This window comes from Pteropus medius, unplaced genomic scaffold, assembly GCF_902729225.1.
Source record: "Pteropus medius unplaced genomic scaffold, Ma_sr-lr_union100, whole genome shotgun sequence".
NCBI classification, from domain to species: domain Eukaryota; kingdom Metazoa; phylum Chordata; class Mammalia; order Chiroptera; family Pteropodidae; genus Pteropus; species Pteropus medius.
In genome coordinates this window covers 25,264,612-25,285,268 of record NW_024349801.1, presented here as the reverse complement: position 1 = coordinate 25,285,268, position 20,657 = coordinate 25,264,612, and the positions used below count along the sequence as shown (strand labels likewise).

The 20,657-nt window shown below is 41.3% G+C and overlaps 1 protein-coding gene across 1 annotated transcript in view; it reads left to right on the top strand.

Annotated features, from left to right (window-relative positions):
* Positions 1 to 416: 416 nt before the first annotated feature.
* The window catches only part of SORD (sorbitol dehydrogenase), a 33,286-nt gene continuing 13,045 nt past the window's right edge, over positions 417 to 20,657 (top strand). The window contains exons 1-3 of the mRNA XM_039888256.1: positions 417 to 606; positions 15,178 to 15,211; positions 18,371 to 18,535. Of these exons, the coding sequence (XP_039744190.1) occupies positions 544 to 606; positions 15,178 to 15,211; positions 18,371 to 18,535 (262 nt within the window). The 5' untranslated portion in view covers positions 417 to 543. The remainder of the gene's footprint in view (positions 607 to 15,177; positions 15,212 to 18,370; positions 18,536 to 20,657) is intronic.

Below are 20,657 nucleotides of genomic sequence, written 5' to 3'. Positions count from 1 at the left end.
TGGGGACACAGGGCCAACATGGACGCTGCATCAGCGTAGCGCCTGCTCCTCAAAGTGTAGACAGTGCTCCACTGGCATCTTTTGCATTCCCAATGCTAATAATACAGACACTCAGGTCTCTCCTCAAACCTAGATTTACCCTATTAGCATCTCAGTGCTGTCCTGAGAATCAGCCCCACATTGCTAATCCCTATTCTTTTGCAGCTAAAGTTCGAGAACCCTGGTCTGGTGGTTGTTGCCTCTGCAAGCTGCTTTCAAGGCAGCGATGTTTGCTCGGCTGTGAGGCGGACAGAAACGCTGTGTGACAGATGAAGGAGGCGGACCTGCCTTGCCTACCCCTAGGGCTCGCGCCCGGGTGGGAGCGGGTCAGCCCCGCCCCGCCCCGCCCGGCTGGCAGGGAGGGGAAGCCCCGCCCCCGGGCGGGTGCGCGCCGCCTAGCCCAAGCTGGGCCTCCAGTCTTTAACTCTGCTCCTTCGGAGGGGAAGCCACCAGACCACCACACGTCTTGCAGACTGCAGCTTCTTCCCGGGAACGAAGCGTGACATGGCGGCGGCCAAGCCCGAGAACCTCTCCCTGGTGGTACACGGACCCGGGGACCTGCGCCTGGTAAAACGGGAAGAGGGGTTGGGGAGCCTAGTGCCACCCCACTGGCCGCGGTGCCCCCTGGGCAGTTCCAGCCCTGCTCCAGACCCCGCACCTCGCGGAGTCTGGCCACTCACATCCTAGATGATTACCATGTTGGGGGCAGGGGGCGAATGTCTTTTGTCGTTTGGTGCCAAGGTGCTAAGGGCAGGGTTCTTGTCGCATGCCTCCCGGAACCTAGTCTAAGGCCGGCACGTGGCTGGCGCCCAGGAAGGTTTCAAGCGGAATGGTCGAAGCGTTCTCCTTGCTTTTCCAGCCGCTGATTTGTAGTCCAGTCTCTGTCATGGCACTTTTCAGAAGAGATACCAGCGAGGCTGCTTGATTTAGGCCATGACCTGAACTTCTCTCCAAAGACAGTGCAGGGCAGAAAGAGGGGCCAGAGATTTAAAAGCTGTAAAACTCGTATTTAATTTCTCTTACTCGGGGCTGATAAAACCTCCCTTGCAGGATTATTATGATCAGGAGAGCACCCAGCACTTAATAGGTACTCAGAAAGTGCCCGCTCCTTCCTCCTTTCCTTCCGGCACATGCCACCATCACCAGGATTCCTGGCGTTCCCTGTGCTTGTGCCAGACTTCTGGATCTTAGGAGTCTCCATCTCTATAAAGCTTTCCTCCTTACCTCCCTTAGTCCACATCTGGTTCACTTTTCCAGCCTTTTTCCTTTCTGATCCTGCTCCCCTGCCCCTTTAAGAGCATTATGTATGTGTCTCCTTCACCCTAGACTTTGCCCCTCTCTGCTCCCTGGCTCCTGAGGCCAAGTTTAGTAAGCTGCAGTGTCAGTCCTGGGGTTGTGCCAGAGCTCCCTTAACAAAGTTCATGTCAGATGGTCCCGGGATGGCAGTGGGTGTGTGGGATGAGTGCCAGCTCTCTCTGCTGCTCCCTAGCACTTCCTTCTCTCTCGAAGAGAACATGCATCACCAGGATCTAGACTGCAGAGACTCCAATCCAGAGATGATCCAGATTAGCAGTTCTTGACTCATTGAGAATCTGTGGTCTCTCTCCACATGGAATGCAACAATTTCAAAGAGAGTGGACTTCCTTTAAGCCTCTCCATAGATTCTCTAGAGTCTGAACCCCAGACTAAAAAATCCTGTTTTTAGCCAACTCTCCATTTTCTCAGCTGAAGAAAGTTTTATTCCTAAGGTGTTAGGCTTGATTCGTTAACAGAGCCCAGACAAGAAATCAGAGGTTCTGACTCCCATTCCAGTGTTCTTGCTATCGGAGAGTGGGGATCCTCTCCCGGTGCGATATCCAGGTTCTTGATGTCTCGAACAAAGAATTGAGCAAGACCTGAAATACAGCAGAAAAAAGCTTTATTGGAAGGGAAAGTATACTTCCAGACATGGAAGGGGGCCTGAGCAAGAGAAGCATGGCTCAAAAGGTCTGGTAACAAAGCCTTTGGGGTTTTTAATTCCTATTTGCTGTGAGTGGTTACTTTTAGAGAGGTGGGCTTCCTTGATTGATAACTAAGATTGACAGGCCTTGGTGATTCATCATTTGCTTTCCACACATATTCGTTCCCAGAATTCAGTCTGTTATAATGATATTAATGAACTTCTGGGCATATGCATCATGTTATAATGATGGTATAATGAGGCTCAGGTGAGGTGAAGGTCTTTGGGGTCTTTAAGCAGGAGGGAGTGGCTGACTTAAACTGGTACCTAACCCTCTGCTTACTTGTTTCTTTGTGGAAGTTACTTTTAGCCTAAAAATGCCTTCTGGCTTGCTTAAGTGTGGGAGGATTAGGACAGACCCCTTCTAGGATAGGATGACCTCAGTATCTTTGCAGGGAGACCTGAAAGCCCCTAACTTTTCCTGCCTAACTCTTTTCTAAGAGTCATGAACCCCCTTATTATTAGTATGGATGTTGAGGGATGAGAGATCTCTTCTTTTGTGTCTTGATTCCTGCTGAGAAGGGTCATAGTCCCTGCCTATTGGGGTTTCATGTAGCTCTTTCCCTTTCTGCCTTAGTCAGGGCGGGGTCTTGGGTTTCCTGCTGAAGTGCCACCTCAGTCCCTAGACAAGGAAAAGAAGATACAAACTTGTTATTTAAATCATATCTATTAATTTCTATTATTGATTTGCCTATTCAGTGAGTAAAAGGAAACAGGCTTGGTTAATATATTTCTTAAAGGGCTTAAAAAAGACCTTTGTTCTAAAGTCTCCTTTCCTCTCAGATTCTAAGGACCCTGTTTGGCCTAACACCATTTCTGCTAACAAATGGACCAATGACGCTTATCAATAGCCAGAGGATCTGAGTCACCAGTTTGGGGGCAATTATCAGGATTCGAGAAAGAGGGTCTTTTTCTTAAAGAAAGGAGGGAGAAAACTTAACTAGGTTTACTAAAAAGATTAAGAATTCTGCAAGAGATGTCCCTTATTTCCTGTTAAAAGATCAAGGATTTTACAAGTGATGTCCTGGATCACTCTCCATCTTGTGACCTCAACCCAAGGTCCTGAATGAACGTGACACTATTAGTTTTTAATGGTACCAACACCAGATGGTATTATGAGAACGTGAAAGTGGTATAGCTCTACACAGCTTAGGGTGATTTCAAACTTAGACTTTTACCCCACAAACATTTACTTCATGGGAGAGTGCCTTCCATGTGCCAAGCACTGAGCTAGCAGTTGAGGCCCCAAAGAGGAGAGGAGGATAGCCCATAACCCCAAACTGCTCTAGGGAGTCAGATAAACAAAACAGTATGAAGCTTTAGTGGAGGCCACAGAGTAAAGTCCTCACAGGAAGGGGCCTTTGGCCCAGGGAGAGTCACAAGAGTTGGTTTTGGAAGGCTTCGACTTACGAAATAGCCAAACCTGTAGAGAATTTTCATGTTTATTTGATCCAAACTGACGACATGTACTGGGGAGCAAGATCTAAAATGCTCCGAACAATAACAGTTTTATGGATTCTTTTATACATCTGAAATTGAAAAGGAAACTTACAGAAGATTACATAAAGGTGGAAACGAGCAAGGTGGGGATCTGATTATAGGATAGTTAACAAGATTATGTGCTTTTGAGGGTGGTCTTTAGAAGGAGGATTCTGAAAGGCATTTCAAGGGTGTGTTAACCTAGATGCATGGAAACAATGGACAGGGCTTGCTTAATGCAAAGATAACCTTTTGCTAAAGAAATTATATGTTTGGGAAGTGCTACTCACCAGGACCTGCCCAGTTAGAAATTTATAATCACATTGCCCTGTGAGTTACTTTCCATAGAGTTCTCTTTTCATTCACAGTTCCTTCTTTTGGTCGTAAATCAATCCAAAGGATGCATTGATGACAAACCTTTTGGTCCAATAGTGTGGTCTCACAGTGCTAGGAAGGCTCATTCCTAGGAAGTCTCGATATCGATGTCATCTTGTTGACCTTTGGGGATGGGGCAATACAGTAACTATGGGATGCGAGTTCAGGCTGAGTGTTCCAAAAAGGAAGGGCAGGTAAATGAAAGGCAGTCAGGTCTTCATTTCGAAAAAACACTCCAGATCATTTTTATCCTTTGGACTATCATGATCCGAGTTTTGCCTTCTCATTTTTCTGTATTTGGCATCTTGTATAGCATTTACATAATACATGAAAAGAGTATTAAGTTATCTTATACATGTTCAGTAGTTATAAACAGTTGGACTATATATAGAAAAACCTAAAGAATGAGTAACTATTTTTATGACTAATATCTTTAGCAAACAGGTAAAGACATTCAAACAAAATGGATTCTGAGTTCAATATCAGTACATAGGTATACAGGCCTTGCCGATGTCTTAGTTTAGCTCTCTACCTCTGATGTCCACAGCTTCTCATCCTTGGAGTCTTTGATGTCCATCGTAGGTGGAGGTGAGTGTCAGGTAGATGTCCATTTGTGGTTAGGCATCTGATAAGGTTTCTTCCAACGAGGTTGGAGAATGTCTTTTATTTGATATTCTTTCCAAAAAACAATATCTGAAGTTTGTGTCCTGGAAGTCTGCTGTGAAAGGAAGCAGTTACGAAGTTGGCATTTTCTTGAATTGACTTTATCAAATCTTGGCAATGGTGTAAGATGTCTTTCAATAGTGTCAGTTCATAAGTTCCTTTATCTAATTTATATCTAATTTAAGTCCCTCTTAAATGCACTAATGATGCATGAAAGAATGCAAAAACTGAAAAATGAGAAGCCAGGGAGCAGGGAAGAACCAAGAGGCCATTTGGAGTTTCCCATGGCCTCAACTATTTTTTTTTTAATTTAACCTCTAGAAATATATTTCATAGATATGTCAGTTATTAACATGTACTTATTTTTGTAAAACCCAGATGAAATAAAGACAAGTCTATTTTACTTAAAGCAACAAACTTTAGCTTTTATTTACTGAGGATTAATCTTAGATCATGTGAACTTAAAAAACAAGTTAGTTTCCATATTCTGAGAATTTTAGAATACCCAATCCTTACAAGCCTTTGCCTTTAAATTAATTTTAACGATATTACAACATACATATATAAACTGATACAGACATAGAGAACAGTTGGATCCAAATTTTGTTTTGGAGGCATTTACAATTTACATTTGTCCAAGTTACAAATTATCTTCCCTCTTTGAAAATAAGGACTGTCATTTTTAATACCTCAGAATTAGGTTGACACCTAAACAACATCATAGGTTCATCCATTTATCTAGATTCTATCTTTTTTTTTTTGTAAATCCTTTTATATAGTTTCATTTTGGCTTAGGGGAGAAGTCTTTAAGTTCTGAGAGAGTAATAGCTTTGTTTCTCCATTTCATTCAGCCTAATTTTGTAGCCAGCTTTTTCTAATTGTGCACGCAAAAAGATTAATTTGCTAGTATCAAAAGATCCTCATTTAGGCCACTTTAGTATTAATGCGAGACTGTCCTGGGGCTTGCCAGCCCTGGAGGCACAATTTCTCATGTTACTTTTGAGATCTGTAGAGTTTGAACAAACTTCTAGGGGAAAACCAGTCTTTACATGCACATCTCCTGGTGAGCCAAATGTAGTGAATATCCCCTGTGGGACTGCTTTATGTCCTAGAGGCACTCTTTCCTTGGGCAACCCTACAAAGATTCTTAGTCACTTAAGAATACCCGAGTAAGGGCCAGTGAGAGCTTACTGGACACCTCCATAACTGATGCTTTTCAAGGCATGGGCCCCTCTCTCAAGGTGAATCCATTCCAGGGCACCCTGCCCTTCTCTCCAGGGTTCTCACCAGCTTCTCCGGGTGGTGAAGCTGGAGAGGCGGACAGGACCTGCCTCTCCATCTTCTCAAGGCCCACTTTAAAGTCATGTACCTAGTTAGTAGCAGAAATAGAATTACAACCCCAGGTTCTGCTTTGCCTTAACTCCTAAACTTATGCTCTATGCACAGCCAAACTACCTCTGTTAACGGTGGCTATCTAGAACAAAGCCTTGAAGATTGGAGGGCAGGGAAGCTCACCTTGAAATTGATCTTATCAGCTTTACCTTAGAATCCACTCTGATCTAGAGAGGGGTTGGGATGGGTGTATTCTAATGGCTCTAGAAAATGGTATGGGCTAGAGAATGTAGTCTGTGGCTGTGAGGTTGTTACCCTAACTGGGAAGGATTCAGGGAGGATACAGGAGGACCTCAGGTCTGTTGAGAGTGGGAAGTAGTGGGGTCATTCACTACATAAAGAATAGATTAAAATGACAGATCAGGTTTGAGTTTAAGATGTTTCTGGGACAGGACATCAATGTGTCTTTCAGAAATTACGTTGGTTTTAAGGGTCTGGAGTGCAGGGATGATTTTTGGGCTATAGATGTAAATTCAGTAGCCATTTCTCTATTGGGCAATGCTGCACCCCCTCCCCAGGGGGCATTTGGGAATGTGTAAGGGCAGGTTGGTTGTCACATTGACTGAGGGGCAGACTTCATTTAGTTCACAGCAATGTCCTGCACAACAAAGTATTGTCCTGCCCAAAGTAGTGCCCTAGTGGTAAATTGTGGATGGATGAGCTTGCCGAGGCTGAACAGGAAATCTAAGAGTAAGAAGACAAGAAGTGGAGGATATTATCCTAGAGAGAGTCTCACCACTACAGGGGAAGAAGCAGAAAGCTCTTGGCTGAGGAGAGTGACCAGGGAGGCCAGTGTTGCCTCAGACACCTGCAACCCAACACACACTCTCTTGGGCCCTTGCCATTCCCTCCTAAGCACAGTTGTATCCCAGCACCTCCAAGGGAACCCCATCCAGTGGGATATCTCTGCCCTTCTATCCCCTTCCTTAAGGCAGATAGACTAAGTGGTTTGGGGTTGAGGTCTGTTACTAGTCGTCCTCTCCCAGCGCATTGTCCAGGTTCTTGATGTCTCGAACAAAGAATTGACAACAAAATACAGCAGAAAAGAAAAGCTTTATTAGAGCGGAAAGTACACTTCCAGATGTGGAAGGGGGCCTGAGCAAGAGAAGCATGGCTCAAAAGGTCTGGTAACAAAGCCTTTGAGGTTTTTCATTCCTCTTTGCTGTGGGTGATTACTTTTCTTAGAGGGGTGGGCTTCCTTGATTGACAGCTAAGATTGACAGGACTCAGTGATTCATCATTTGCTTTCCACACATATTCGTTCCCAGAATTCAGTCTGTTATAATAATGATATTAATGAACTTCTGGGCATATGCGTCATATTATAATGATGGTACAATGAGGCTCAGGTGAGGTGAAGGTCTTTGGGGTCTTTGAGCAGGAGAGAGTGATTGACTTAAAGGGTTAAAAAAAAGACCTTCGGCCTAAAGTTCCCTCCCCTCTCAGACTCTAAGGGCCCTGTCTGGCCTAACACCATTTCTGCTAACAATGGGCTGATGACCCTTATCAATAGCCAGAGGATCTGAGTCATCAGTTTTGGGGCAATTATCGGGATTTGAGGGTGAGGGCCTTTTTCCTAAAGAAAAGAAGGAAGAAAACTTAACTAGGTTTACTAAAAGGATTAAGAATTCTGCAAGAGATGTCCCATATCATTTCCTGTTAAAAGATTAAGAATTTTACAAGTGATATCCCGAATCAGTAGTAAATCAGAGTAATAGGGAAGAACAGCCCTGCCTGGGGAAGCTTTGACGGGGGAACACTGGTTCTTTCTGTGGTAGAACCAAAATGAAACCCAAGATTTCCTGGGCACAGCAGGCTATGGCCATTTGAGCTGACCAAGGACAGGGTCCACTGTCAAAAATGGTTCATGCCTCAGGAACTCTTGTGAAGGTTGTTGTCTGAGGAAAGGCCCAGTCCTAAAATCTGAAGCAGGATTCTGAAGGGTTCTGAAGCACGAAGTGAGGGCTTCTACCCTTTCCAGTGCTGCCATCCTGCTTCAGGTGAGGCCAGGGACCAGCCAGCATCCAGGGCAATGGTTCTGAGGGAAAATGTGACCTGGGGCACTTGAAACTCATTCCCCATTTGCCAGGAAGGAAACCTGACACCCATTTTACAGAATAGAAAGAACATGAATTTTATAAATCTGGTTACCAGAGGACCTGAGAATAAAATATTTGAACCTCAACCAAAGGAGGGAGATTTGGAGTAGAGAGGACTCACCACTGGCATCCTGGAGCTGTAAGGGAGGTGACAGAGCACAAAGGCTTAAGCTGGTACCTTGCTTGAATCCAACAGCTTCACTAGAATGGAAGTGAAAGGTAGGAGAAATCTTTAGATCCCACTCCTGATACCATAAATGTCAACCAAGCTTAAATAAATCAAGAGGCTTTGTTAGAATTAAATGACAAGGTTTTATTCAAGGGTCTTAGGATTTGAAAATTGTGAAATACTACTAGGTAACCCAGACTGATCGAAAGAAAAAAAGTTTAGAATTATAGTAAAAAGTACATTTTGAGAAGATAAGTCTTGCATTCTTAGCTTATGGGTAATGGATGTCAGGTAGTCTGGACTCGTGAACATTCTTTCCTAAGTTCTTCAGGGTTATCTATAGGATTGATATACATGCACACACACACACACACACACATATGTATATATATATGATTGATATACATATGTGTGCATGTATGTGTATATATACATATATAAAATCTCCAAACATTGATGCACAACTGAAAAGTTCAAAAGCTTAATTCCTTAATTTATTGTAATATAAAATTTCTCACATTTCATTATTTTTTAATTTTTTTAAGAGAGGCAACTCTTGATTGACCTCATAGATTGCAAGGATCTTGTCAGCTTACAATCCCTTTTTTTATTTTTTATGCCTATAGCACCTGGTCTTTCTAGGCAGTCTCTCGTCGAAGTACTAACCAGGCCCGACCCTGCTTAGCTTCCAAGATAAGACGGAATTGGCCTTGTTCAGGGTAACATGGCCATAGACTAAAATTTCTCATGTTTCAGCCCATTCTATTTTAAATAATTTTATTAGCTTGGCTATGGTAATTGTTTCTTCACTCCTTCCTCACATGGGATGGTGCATGTAAAAGGCCTGGTACAGCTGATGGCTTGTGTTAAGCAGGAGGCTATGGCCCATGAGAGTCTGACATTTAAACCATTTCAGCATTAGAAGAGATGGATCAAGACCAAGACCTTCAAAAATATAGAGAATTCTTTCCTGTGTTCTGTGGATAATTCTTAATCATATTATTATAATGTGGGCCCAGATAGTAATCTTGTATTCAACTGTTTTTACCAGTTTAATTACTTTATGTCTCTTTAGTCAATCTTGAGAAATTCAGAAGTTGCTTTTAATTGGAAAATGAATTCTTTCCCTGAACTACTAGTTCACGAAGTTGAGATATAAAACAGTCAAATTAATTTTTCTCCACAGAAGCGATTTTTAGGGGTAGAGAGATGGCTTTCTTTTTTTCCCCAACATTCTAAGATTCACATGAATAGTAAGGGAAATGAACGGAATTAACATGTTGAGTGCCTACCACATTCCACGCATGTACTGGATACTTTGATACAGTGCTTCACAAACTATCTGAGATGAAAAACCAATTGTATTTTTATTCCCAATTGTCTGTAGACCAATATATTTGTATTGCTGCATTTGGATTATATAGCAATGTCAATGCCGTAAGCATTTTTAAATGCTCTTGTTAAGTTTATTTACGTATTGCATCAGTAATAGTCCATTGACCATACTGAGTACACTTTATCTCCCTTATTCCCTATAGCCAGCTCTACCAGATTTCAGGCACAAGCATCTGGATGGGGAGAACAAGAATAAGAGTCCCTAAGACCATGAAGGGGGTGTAGTCTGATTTTTGTTTTGTGATTAGCTGTATGAGGAGAAAACAAGTTCAAGGGAAAGTAATTTTGGAATAATGGGTTAATGTTTAATTATAAAGATCAGAGAAAGTAATGTGTCAGGATCCAGTTTAAATATTAAGCAGAGTTCCATAAAGATATTTCTTGTGTTTTTGCCCTTTGAGGCAATATATTATACCCTAGGTCAAAGAATTGCTTTGAACCTGTAATATTTTTTAAAGTAATATAATTCTATATCTGTAATGCAACAACTCAAAATGTCCCCTTCCTTGCAGATATACTTTATTAAGAGTTTTAGGTGAGGAGTGGGGGGATTGTAGAAAGAGAGAGCCTTGAACACCTGCAACCCAAGTGGTCTTGAGCATTATATATCCTTGGTAGTTTTACCCAGCTGGCAGAGCCAGCAGCTTTTATGTGATCAAATTTAAAGGGCCCTTCTAGACTTTAAGGAGAAGCATTTACTGAGTGAAGAAATACAGGTACTTAATCTTTAATATTTGAGCTAGATGTACCAGTCAGAGGCAGTGGAGACTGAAAATGGAATCTAGAACTCAGAAAAAGAGAAAATTGGGTGGTAGTAAATAGTCCAAAAAAATACCTTCTTTCCCTTTATCTTATGTTCCAGCATTAAAATAAAACCCAAACCAGATAAACAGGAAATTAAATCCAGCAAATACTGCCATTTCTGCCAATCGCTAATGGAAAAGCAGTGCCTTTGTCTGCAAAAGACCAAGAACTATCGTTTACTGCTCTTTCTGCTTTTAGATGAAAGCTAATATTTTCATCTAAAAGCAGAAAGAGCAGTAAACAATATTAGAAATGGATTTTAACATTTTATGTAATAAGTCCTAGTACTACTAAGAAATATGGTAAAGTAGCCTTATTCTGAGAGGAAAAACTAGAATTATGGGTGTGAGGAAAGTTTCTCTTTTAAAATTGCATGACAGAAATTGAGAAGTATATACTGACATATACAGTATTGGTATCCACTTGATAAATCTTTTAGTGTAGCTATTAAAGCTCATGGTTTTCCCCCAAACCAAGTTTAAACTAAAAACATTAGTAACTGGAGAAAATATATTCAGATTTTACGAAGTGATATTCAGTTAAATAATTTTTAAATTTAAAAATTGCGAACGTTCGGTTTCATAGACTTGAACACAATGAGTGCTTATTCAGTATTACTAACAGACTAAAGCATCAGGCAAACTTTAGAGACTTCATATTTTTGCTTAAAATAGAAAGACCATCTAATAGGTTCATATATGGTTATATTTATGCGTTTTGAATTAGAAGGAATTTTTTGAAAGTTTTTTTTATCATGGCTGAGAATTAAATAACCCTTTAACCATCCTGTACAGATTGAATTCCAGGTGCCAGGGAAGCTCAAAGGAGATGCAGGGTTTACCTTCCCAGCCTGTTGAGGACAGAGAAGTCTTCTTGCTTTGTTCTGTGTTCATGATTCATGTTTATGAGTCTCTATTCCTGACCCATGCCTGAGCACCAGTTCCAGGAATATAACGGCCTATTGGACAGCCCCACCTGAATGTCCCTAGACTCCTCAATCCCAACACATTCAAACCTAAATATCCCTGAGTTCCCACAGGAATTAGCAAGTCATCCCAGATGGCTCCCTTTTTCTCACTTCCTGTCTCATGTAGGATCTTGAAGAAGGAGATGGATTGGCCAGAGGAGAAATGGCCCCCTAGGAGGTGCGGGAGTGAATGCAGAATAGGTTTGAGAAGGTTTGCAGGGCAGCAGGATTGGAGCCCTGAGATCCTGGGCTGGAGACTGGCTGAGTGGACTTTGAGAGAGTGTTTGACCCTTTTATTACTCTGTGTTTGCCAGGAACAACACCAAGAATAAAGTGTCTTATGACCAAACAGTTAACTGGGAAACCTTTGGATTTTCCTCCCACCCTCAAGCACTCAGGGGAGGTGGAAAGTTGAAGAGGGAGGGAAGCAAAGATAAGGTCTCCTGCTGTGCTGTCCTTAAGTGCAGGCCAGTCAGCCAACTGATTGACAGGAGACCTGGCAGGCAGGGACCCGAGGCAAAAGTGGGATTTGAGGACCTGAGGCATGGATGGCCACTTTCTCCAAGCCCTGCCTGCTGTCACTCACTCTTAGGCAGAGGATGTGGCTTTACACTCCTATCCACAGCTGATAGAATCAAGCATAAAATATTACTAGAATTCTACTTCTTTTCTTCCACATTCCAGCCTTTAAAGGAGCAGTCAAGTTCTCCTAATATTGACATGAAAAAAAGGGAAATACATCTTTTCTCCAAAACGATTTTAAAACTTTACCCTTTCAAAAGGAAAAAGACAACATTGCCCAGAGCTGGTTCAATCGTACTGTGAGCTAATTATTGGAAAACTTTGATTTTATTTCTTTTGTAATAAGAGCTAACTTATTTACTGAGTCGGGATCTCTCTTTTATGATTATCTTCGTTAAACAAAGAGGAAATTGAGGGCAGGAGGGTTATGTAATCATCCCAAGATCACACAGCATGTGGACAGGCAGTTCCAGGGGTTGAGTTCTTTACCACTGCACCATTAAGGATGGCTGGAGGAGGGGAAAGGCATCTTTCGATTTCTTATATTGAGGCCAGTTCTATGGTCCATGCAAGATGTATTGAGGGCATTAACTCAGATGTGCAGGTGGAAGTAGAGGAAAGGAGACCATTAGGATATGTTTAGGAAATAATTATTTAGGCTAATTTGAGAAAATATGTTTGGGAAAGGCAAGATGACATTTAGGATGCTAGAGACATCTGAGATCATCCCATGTTCCTGCAGTTTTTCCTGAAGTATTTCCATGATTTGTTCAGAATTGGGAGGGAGGGAACCTCATGAGAATAGGAAGGAGAATATATATGTGAAGGATTTCTGACTTGAATTGAAAAATACTGAGAAATTGACATAACTACAATAAAGAACAGTTGCTCAACTCTTTATCCTCTTGTTATTATCACTCACAGATAAGAAATCCTGTTCAGGAAACCTTAAAAATGCCTGATTGGGTCATCAGGATAAAAGCAAACATTCCAGATCTCAGAGGAACTAATAAACTTTGATAAATGAGAAATAATAAATAAATATCACCACTGAAACCTGAGACAGAAAAGAAGATTAAGTAAATGAGAGAATTGTAGCCAATGTCACACAAAAGAACCACAAATGAAAAACAAGATTTTTCTTAGGAGCCATGCTGTGATAATTTTCTAAAACATTGTGAGAGCTCCACGGCTGTGCTTAGAATAATATTTATAATCTTAAGGGCTGATCTTAACATGGTCTTGTGCTCAGGTGGCATGTCTCTTGCAGAGGGGAGTCAGGAGCCAGGCTGAGTTTTAAGGGCGACTGGAGTCAGCAAGAAAAATAGAAAAGGAAAATTGGTTTGTGGGGAGAGGTATTTAATTTCTTCATAATAATGTGTTCTTTTACTAATGAAAAACCAGGCTATTGGCACAGCACCCTCTAGTGTCTGGGAAAGTCACTGCTTTGTCTCTCTGGGAAAGTCAAAGCTGGTCCCCTCTGTTAACTCCAGCAAATATGTACACTAGTAATCTCTAGTGACCCAGGGCCTACTTGGTGTGCCCAACAGTTGCTTTTTGCTGGAATCTTACCTTCTCTCCATCACCAAAGGGGTTGTTCAGGGTTGGCCTAGTTGGAGGCACACAATGGAGAATATACTGTGGAATTCTCTCTCAGTGCCTGGGAAGTTGCCTACTAGGACCTTTAGTGGGGAAGGTGGGGTGCTGTTCTGTGTTTGAAATAAAGGCCTGTTTTAACCTAACATTTAAAATTTCACCCAGTACAACAGAAGCATACCTGTACAGTAGTCCCTGATGTGTATAATGTCAGATGTGGGACCAACAACTTTTTTGAGGAAGATTTTGGTGACAGTCAGCTATCCTGTGTTGCCTATGATCACTCTGGAGACCAGAAGTTCAAATTAGCATTGAGCTATTTCCAACAGAAAGATCTGGTAATCTGAGATGAGTGAGAACCTCAGACCTTCATGCAAGCACTATTATGGGGAGTGGTTATTTAACCAGTACAAACCCACTGGGTTTGGGGCATATAGGAGAGTACTGTACTTGGTGTCAGAGAGACTGAAGGCATGGTCTTTGGCATTAAGGTTATTAGTTAGTAAAATCGCCCCAGTGTGGTTTATTGCTACCTGTAAAAATACCTTGGGGAGGCTTTCAGGAGGAGGCAATCTTTGAATAGTGCCTCCCAGAGTGCTCTGCATGAGGCCCAGCTCAGACATTCTCATCACCTGATTGGCTGCTTCTTGCATCACCTCTGAAAGAGAAATGGAATATTCCACTTTGGGGATGCAGTGGGATGTAGGGAGGCAAACTTGGGAGCAGACACATCTGGGTTTAGCCTTGGTTTATCCACTCTCTGTTGGTATGAACTTGGCCAAGTCAATGAACTTTCTAGCCTCAGGTTTAACATCTGCAAACTGGGCTCTGTGGTGACAACCATGTACCATGCACACTGTCTGGCAAATAGTAGGTGCTGTGAACATTTTGCATCTTTCTTCCTCTTCTTGGCTGCCTTTAAAGAATTAATAAAATGAACACTTGGATTTGGCTACTCACCGTCCTTCCTTATCTCTTCACTAGGAATTTCCTAGCCAGTTAGCATCAGGAAAAAAAGCTTGGTAAATAAGTAATAATAATAATAATAATAATAATAATAATAATAATAATAGCAGCTGTGGACACCAGAATAGCGCAGATTGCTTTCTGAACCTGTGACAGTGGCCAAAATGCGGGTTCTGTGTGTTCCCAAGGTTACTTCTAAAACTCCACATGGGAGGTTTTGGAAGAGAGAATCAAGTGTTGGTCTGTGCTCTGCAGAAGGCAAAGAGCAGCATTACACACACTTTCTCTAACCTGTCTGGAGGAAAAAACCCGTGCAGCTGCTGGAAACACCCTCATCCTTTCCTTCTGAGTTTGCTAGAGCAAACAAATCTGTATCTAACAATGTGTCCTTTCAGGAGAGAGGAAGATCTGATAGGGAAGGCAGATCTAGGGAAGCAGCCCAAACATCCTTTCTATTTTGGGGTGCTTGTAGCTTACTCTTTTCTTAGTCCTGGGCAAAGTGCACTGCTAGGTGGGGTGAGGACAGCAATTAGAGTCAGCACTATACAGTATAGCCCCTCAGGCATCCATGTAACAGCAGTATGGCCTGAGCCTGTGTTAATTCTAAGAAGAAATATTTGAATGAATTCCACTTTAAAATTTTTTTTAAATGTTCATAAGGTAAATTTATTATGCATACTAAATGATTTTTTTTCTGTTTTGCTCTCTTTAGGAGAACTATCCTATCCCTGAACCAGGCCCAAACGGTAGGTCCTTGGATTATTCAGTTTACATTTTCTTATTTCCTCTTGTTTCTCCTGGAGACACATGTACATTGCCCCCTTACACCTTCTTCTGCTACAGTATATCACTTTTGCCTCGTTAAAAACTGCTTTTGTTAGGCTTTCCACTTAGTCTACTGTGCACAGCATGATGAGATAGACTCCACTTGGCTGCTACATGCAATAAAAGAAACAGTGATAGAATGAGAATAGTTATTATATCAGACTGCTGGCTTGTCCCAAAGTTTTCGGCATAAAATGTCTTCAATTTATGGACCAGAGGCAGAATTGTTCCTCTTTTGACCTTGCAACAGAGTTAGGTTACTCTATCTACTATAAGCCACTGTTTAGTAGCCAAATCATGTCCTAACCCTAACCCAAACCTTGAAAAGAAGTGAGTCTGCAGACCTTAATCTCTTAGTTAGAAAAGAAAGTGTCATGCCAGGAAGACCAGGACCTTCTGTCTGCTGGGAATGGGAGGGGCTGCATGGAACCCTGCCCCACTGCTCTAATCAACCAGGTGCAGAAAGTAGGTGAGCACACTGGGGCAGGGTTCCCGCCACCTTTGCTGCACTCCTGGTCTCTCACTGGGCGAGCCTGAGTCTGAGCTAGCACGTTTCCTGGCTGTACCTGGAGAGATAATGCCACCCTATTGGCTAAGGCAGATCTCTGTTGACAGTTTTCCAGTCTCTCCCATCCCTAGAGTCCCACTTCTTGATCTTCAGGACCCTGAAGTGAGGCTGAGAGCAAGGGGCAGAGTGTCTAGATAGCTCATCCTATACCCAGCTGCTCAGATCCCCTTTCTTTCTGTCCTTGATGGGTTGGGGATATGCTTTCCTACCTTACCCTACAACTGTGACTTCCGTGTGAACATCAGATTGAAGGCAGCTTTCCTATGGCCTCCAGAGCTTTGTAACTCAAAGGTTAGCTGGGTTATTTATTTGTAGTGATAAGAATACAGATAAGAGATGTTCCTGTCAGTATTTAGCAAGTAATGTATATTTAGGGCTTACACATTTTCACCAAGATATCATTCGGAGAAGTAAAGGAGGCAGCTCACTGTGTCCTGAAAAGTCGATGTGGATCCCAGAGACGGCCAAACAAGGGCTAGCTTGGACTCAAAGGATCTTGATACTGCTTCTGTCTCTGAAGCAGCATTCTGCTCACATTTTCTTGTCTCTTGCTGTCCTTGAATTAGAAGGGAAAACAGTGGTAAACTTCAAAGAGAGTTTTAGCGAGTCAAATTTAACCTCTAATTACAAATTGGTAAATTCAAGAGAGGAAACCCTGAGATATTTTTTCTAACTCAAATAACTTTCCCTGCCTTTGATCTCAGAACTCATCCTGCCATTTCTTACTCTGTTCACCAAAACCAAGGATGGAGAAAGTTCTACAGAGCCACACCTGGCAGATCGCCCATGGTTTGTGGCAATTGTTTGTGTAAGATACCTGAATGCATAGCAGAGCTTTGGGCCTCTTTGTCTTTCTAAGGCAGAGCTTTTTCTCAGGGAGATACTTGTAACGTGTTCATCTCAGTCAGACTAGGCTAGTAATCTTTTAAGACTTACTTTAGCAAAGAGCCTCACTAGGATCATTTTTTAAACTTGGAAAACTGACAACAACAATACCACCAAATATCACTATATTCAGACCTGTGAATGGGGAAATGCTGGTTGAAATCTTTTGGTGGTTTAAATTAATGCTGCACTTTGTAACAAAACAACAGGCATGACAATGCAGCCCGATAGCTCACAAAGTGTTGCCAAGCCTGGATTCTGCCAGTCTCCCCTACATGAGTAGACAACAGTGTGGCACATCACATTGTCTGGAAAGTTTTCTTCTAGAGAAGTTCTCTCACGGGTTTAATATATTTCTTCCTACTAATATCTTGTTTATGCAGTGTATTCAAGTTCTCCGGAGAAACAGAACTGAGAGAAAGATTTATTATAGATTTATTTATATATAGATTTATCATACATGTATATGTAGAGAGGGCAGGAGAGAGATTTTAAGGAATTGGCTCACGGGATTGTAGGGATTGACGAGTCTGAAATTTAGAGGGCTGAACAGCAGTTTGGAAATTCAGATAAAAATCGATGTTGCAGTCTTGAGAATTCCTTCTTTAAGGAAATCTAAGTCTTGTCTTTTAAGGACTTCGACAGATGGGATGAGACTTTGTTATAAAGGGTAATCTGCTTTACTCAAAGTCTTATTATTTAAATGTCTTTTTTAATTGAGGCACAGTTGACATGCCATGTTATGTTTCAAGTACACAGCATAATGATTTGATATTTGCATTGTGAAATGATCACCACAATAAGCCTAGTTAATATCTGTCCCCTTACGTAATTATAAAACTTTTTCTTGTGATGAGAACTTTAAAGATCTCTAAGCAGATTGTCAAATATACAATACAGTTTTATTTACTATAGTTTACATGCTGTTCATTACATCCTCATGATTTATTTGTTTTATAACTGGAAGTTTGTACCTTTTGACCCTCTTAACCCATTTCATCCAGCACCACCCCCAGACTCAGGCAACTACCAATCTGTTCTCCCTACCTGTGAGGTTGGTTTTTTCTTTTTGTTGTTCTTATTTAATTTTTTTGGACTCTACATATTAGTGAGGTCATATGGCATTTGTCTTTATCTGACTTATTTCACTTAGCATAATGTCCTCAAGGTCCATCCATGTTGTTGCAAATGGCAAGATTTCCTTTTTTATGGCTGAATAATATTCTGTTGTACATATACCACATTTTCTTTATCCATTTATCCATTCATGGACACTCAGGCTTCCATATCTTGTCTATTGTAAATAATGCTGTAGTGAACATTTGAAAAATCTTCACAGCAACATCTAGCATTTGACCAAATAACTGGGCACCTGAGCCTAGCCAAGCTGACACACAGAATTCACCCTCACGTGCAGTTATATTGCTCTGTGGAAGCTTTCTTGCCTTGCAAGACTTAATCAGTGTGGCTGTATAGCTTGTTTTCTTCTATGGTCTAAATTTTTTAACTGGCCTTTGAAACCAAGCCCTCTCCTTCATCCAGAAGAGAATCACCAGGGTGTCTCAGGGTGCTAGAGACACATCGTTCCCTCCCTCACTTGTTTTCTCCTTCTCCTTTCTCTTATCAGAGGTGCTGCTGAAGATGCATTCCGTTGGAATCTGCGGCTCAGATGTCCACTACTGGCAGCATGGTCGAATTGGGGATTTTGTTGTGAAAAAGCCAATGGTGCTGGGCCATGAAGCTTCAGGAACAGTCATAAAAGTGGGATCGTTGGTAAAGCACTTAAAACCAGGTCAGCAAAGCCCTTCGGCTAATGGATCTATTTATTCATTCGACATCAATGTTTGTGCAAGCTCTCTGTTAAACACTGGGGACGCAGTAGTCAGTGCGACAGTCTGAGCTCCTACACACATTGATCTTACATTCTGCAGGGGGAGCCAGAGCTGGAACTCACAGATAGTTACTTAATTACAATTGTGTTGAGGGTAGCAGGGAAGAATACAGGGTGTGTTTGGTGTCTTCTCCCCAGACCCCTGACTAGTCTGAAGAAGGGACAATGAAGTCAATACCAGCAGGCAAGTAAGAAATAAACCAGGTAAAGGGGTGGGGAAAACGTTCCAGGCACAGTAGCCACATTCTGAGAACCAGGACCTTTGAAACAGTCTTTGATTTTATTAGATTGCTAGGAAACCAATATTCTAGATTTGCTTAATTCATTCTCCTGGAGGGAGGAATTCTTAGCTATGACAGATCATGATGTTCCCCAACGTGGTGAATTAAATCCAAACTGTCTTGGCATAGCTAGCCGTTGGCTTTAACCTTCCTTAGCTTTTGAGGCTACTGCACAGCCTGGAGATGGCATCAGATTATTTGGGGGAAGGAGAAGGTTGGCAGGACGTGTCATCCTGTGTTAGTTAGAAGGCTCTCTAAGCACAGTTACATGGGGAAGGATCGACCAGCAGCTCTGAAGATAGATATGTATCTCATTTAGGAATGTTAAGTCAGGCCCTCTATTCATCACTAGTAAAATTGAGAAAGCCCCTGAGGTTTTGCAGGGTTTTCCCAAAGTGGAAGGTTCATGTAGCTTCCAACAGCCACTGATTGGTTCTTACCTGTGGGACAAAGTCTCTAAATATATATCATAACAAGGAGTGGGGTTCTCTAAATTTAAGTTATAACAGGTGCTTAGTCAGCATCGACAATGGGTCAAGCCTGTGCCAGGTGCTTTGAGGAATATAGAAAATTGAGATGATGTGATCCTTAGATGCTTCGATCTAGTTGGGGAGACCAGACATCAGAACATAATATAAATATCCACAGTTAGGGAACAAGACCACACGGTACAATCAGTAAAGAATAGGTTCAAAAAGTTCAAAGAAAGAACCTTTTAAGAAGGTTCATGGAGTAGATAGGTCTTTGAGCTAGACATTTAACAATAATAATTATAAGAAGAAAAAGAAGGCAAAGAAACATTTATTGATTTACTAATTGTTAGTCTTCATGTTAAACACTAATATATAATTATTTACTTCATTCTTGAAACAACTCTACAAGATAGGCATTATTTTCCTTGTTAACAGATGAAGAAAGTGAAGCCTGGAGATTGCCTAGGACAGAATAATAAAATTACAGAGATGGTAGTTACATATTTGGGTTGCTAATAAATCTCTATGCTGCTTGGAGCAGAGGTTCTATGTTGGGGAGTTAGTGGAGATAAGAATGCATACTCTACAAAAGTCACTCCTTGAAAAGCACCATACAACTGAGGTATTGTAATATTATATTCGATCTAGTTGGGGAGACCAGACATCAAGACATAATATAAATATCAACAGTTAGGGAACAATATATTATTATATAATATATAATAATGTATTATAATATATATCCTAATATATTATGATATAATAATTAGAAGACAAAACAATAATATGAACACCTAATATGGAGGATCTTGAATGCTAAGTTGAAGAACTCATTCTCAATGGTAGAAGCTTAGCTTGGAGAAAATTCATAGGGCAGCAGAGAAGGTAGAGGAGGTAGAAGGAAAAAATACAGGTAAAGGAACACATTTTTGTGGTCACAGGGATTTGGTAGGTACTTTTAGAATACAAAAGTTTTACTGAGGTGTTAAATTGCTAGCTTTAGACTTAAAGTTCTAATCAACTAATCCAGAAAGGAAATAACCACTCATTGAATTCTTAATATTTGTTTATAAAATTTAAACATAAATCTTAAGACTCAGTAAATCCAAGGCATGGAAAAAGTCCCAGTTTATATACCATCTGGCCATATATCTTATAGTTTGAATTTCTTCTACAATAATACCAGCTCAGATAATTATAATAACAATGAACATAATAAAAAGTTAATGCTGTTATGTATTACTACTACTACTACTGTCAACATCACCA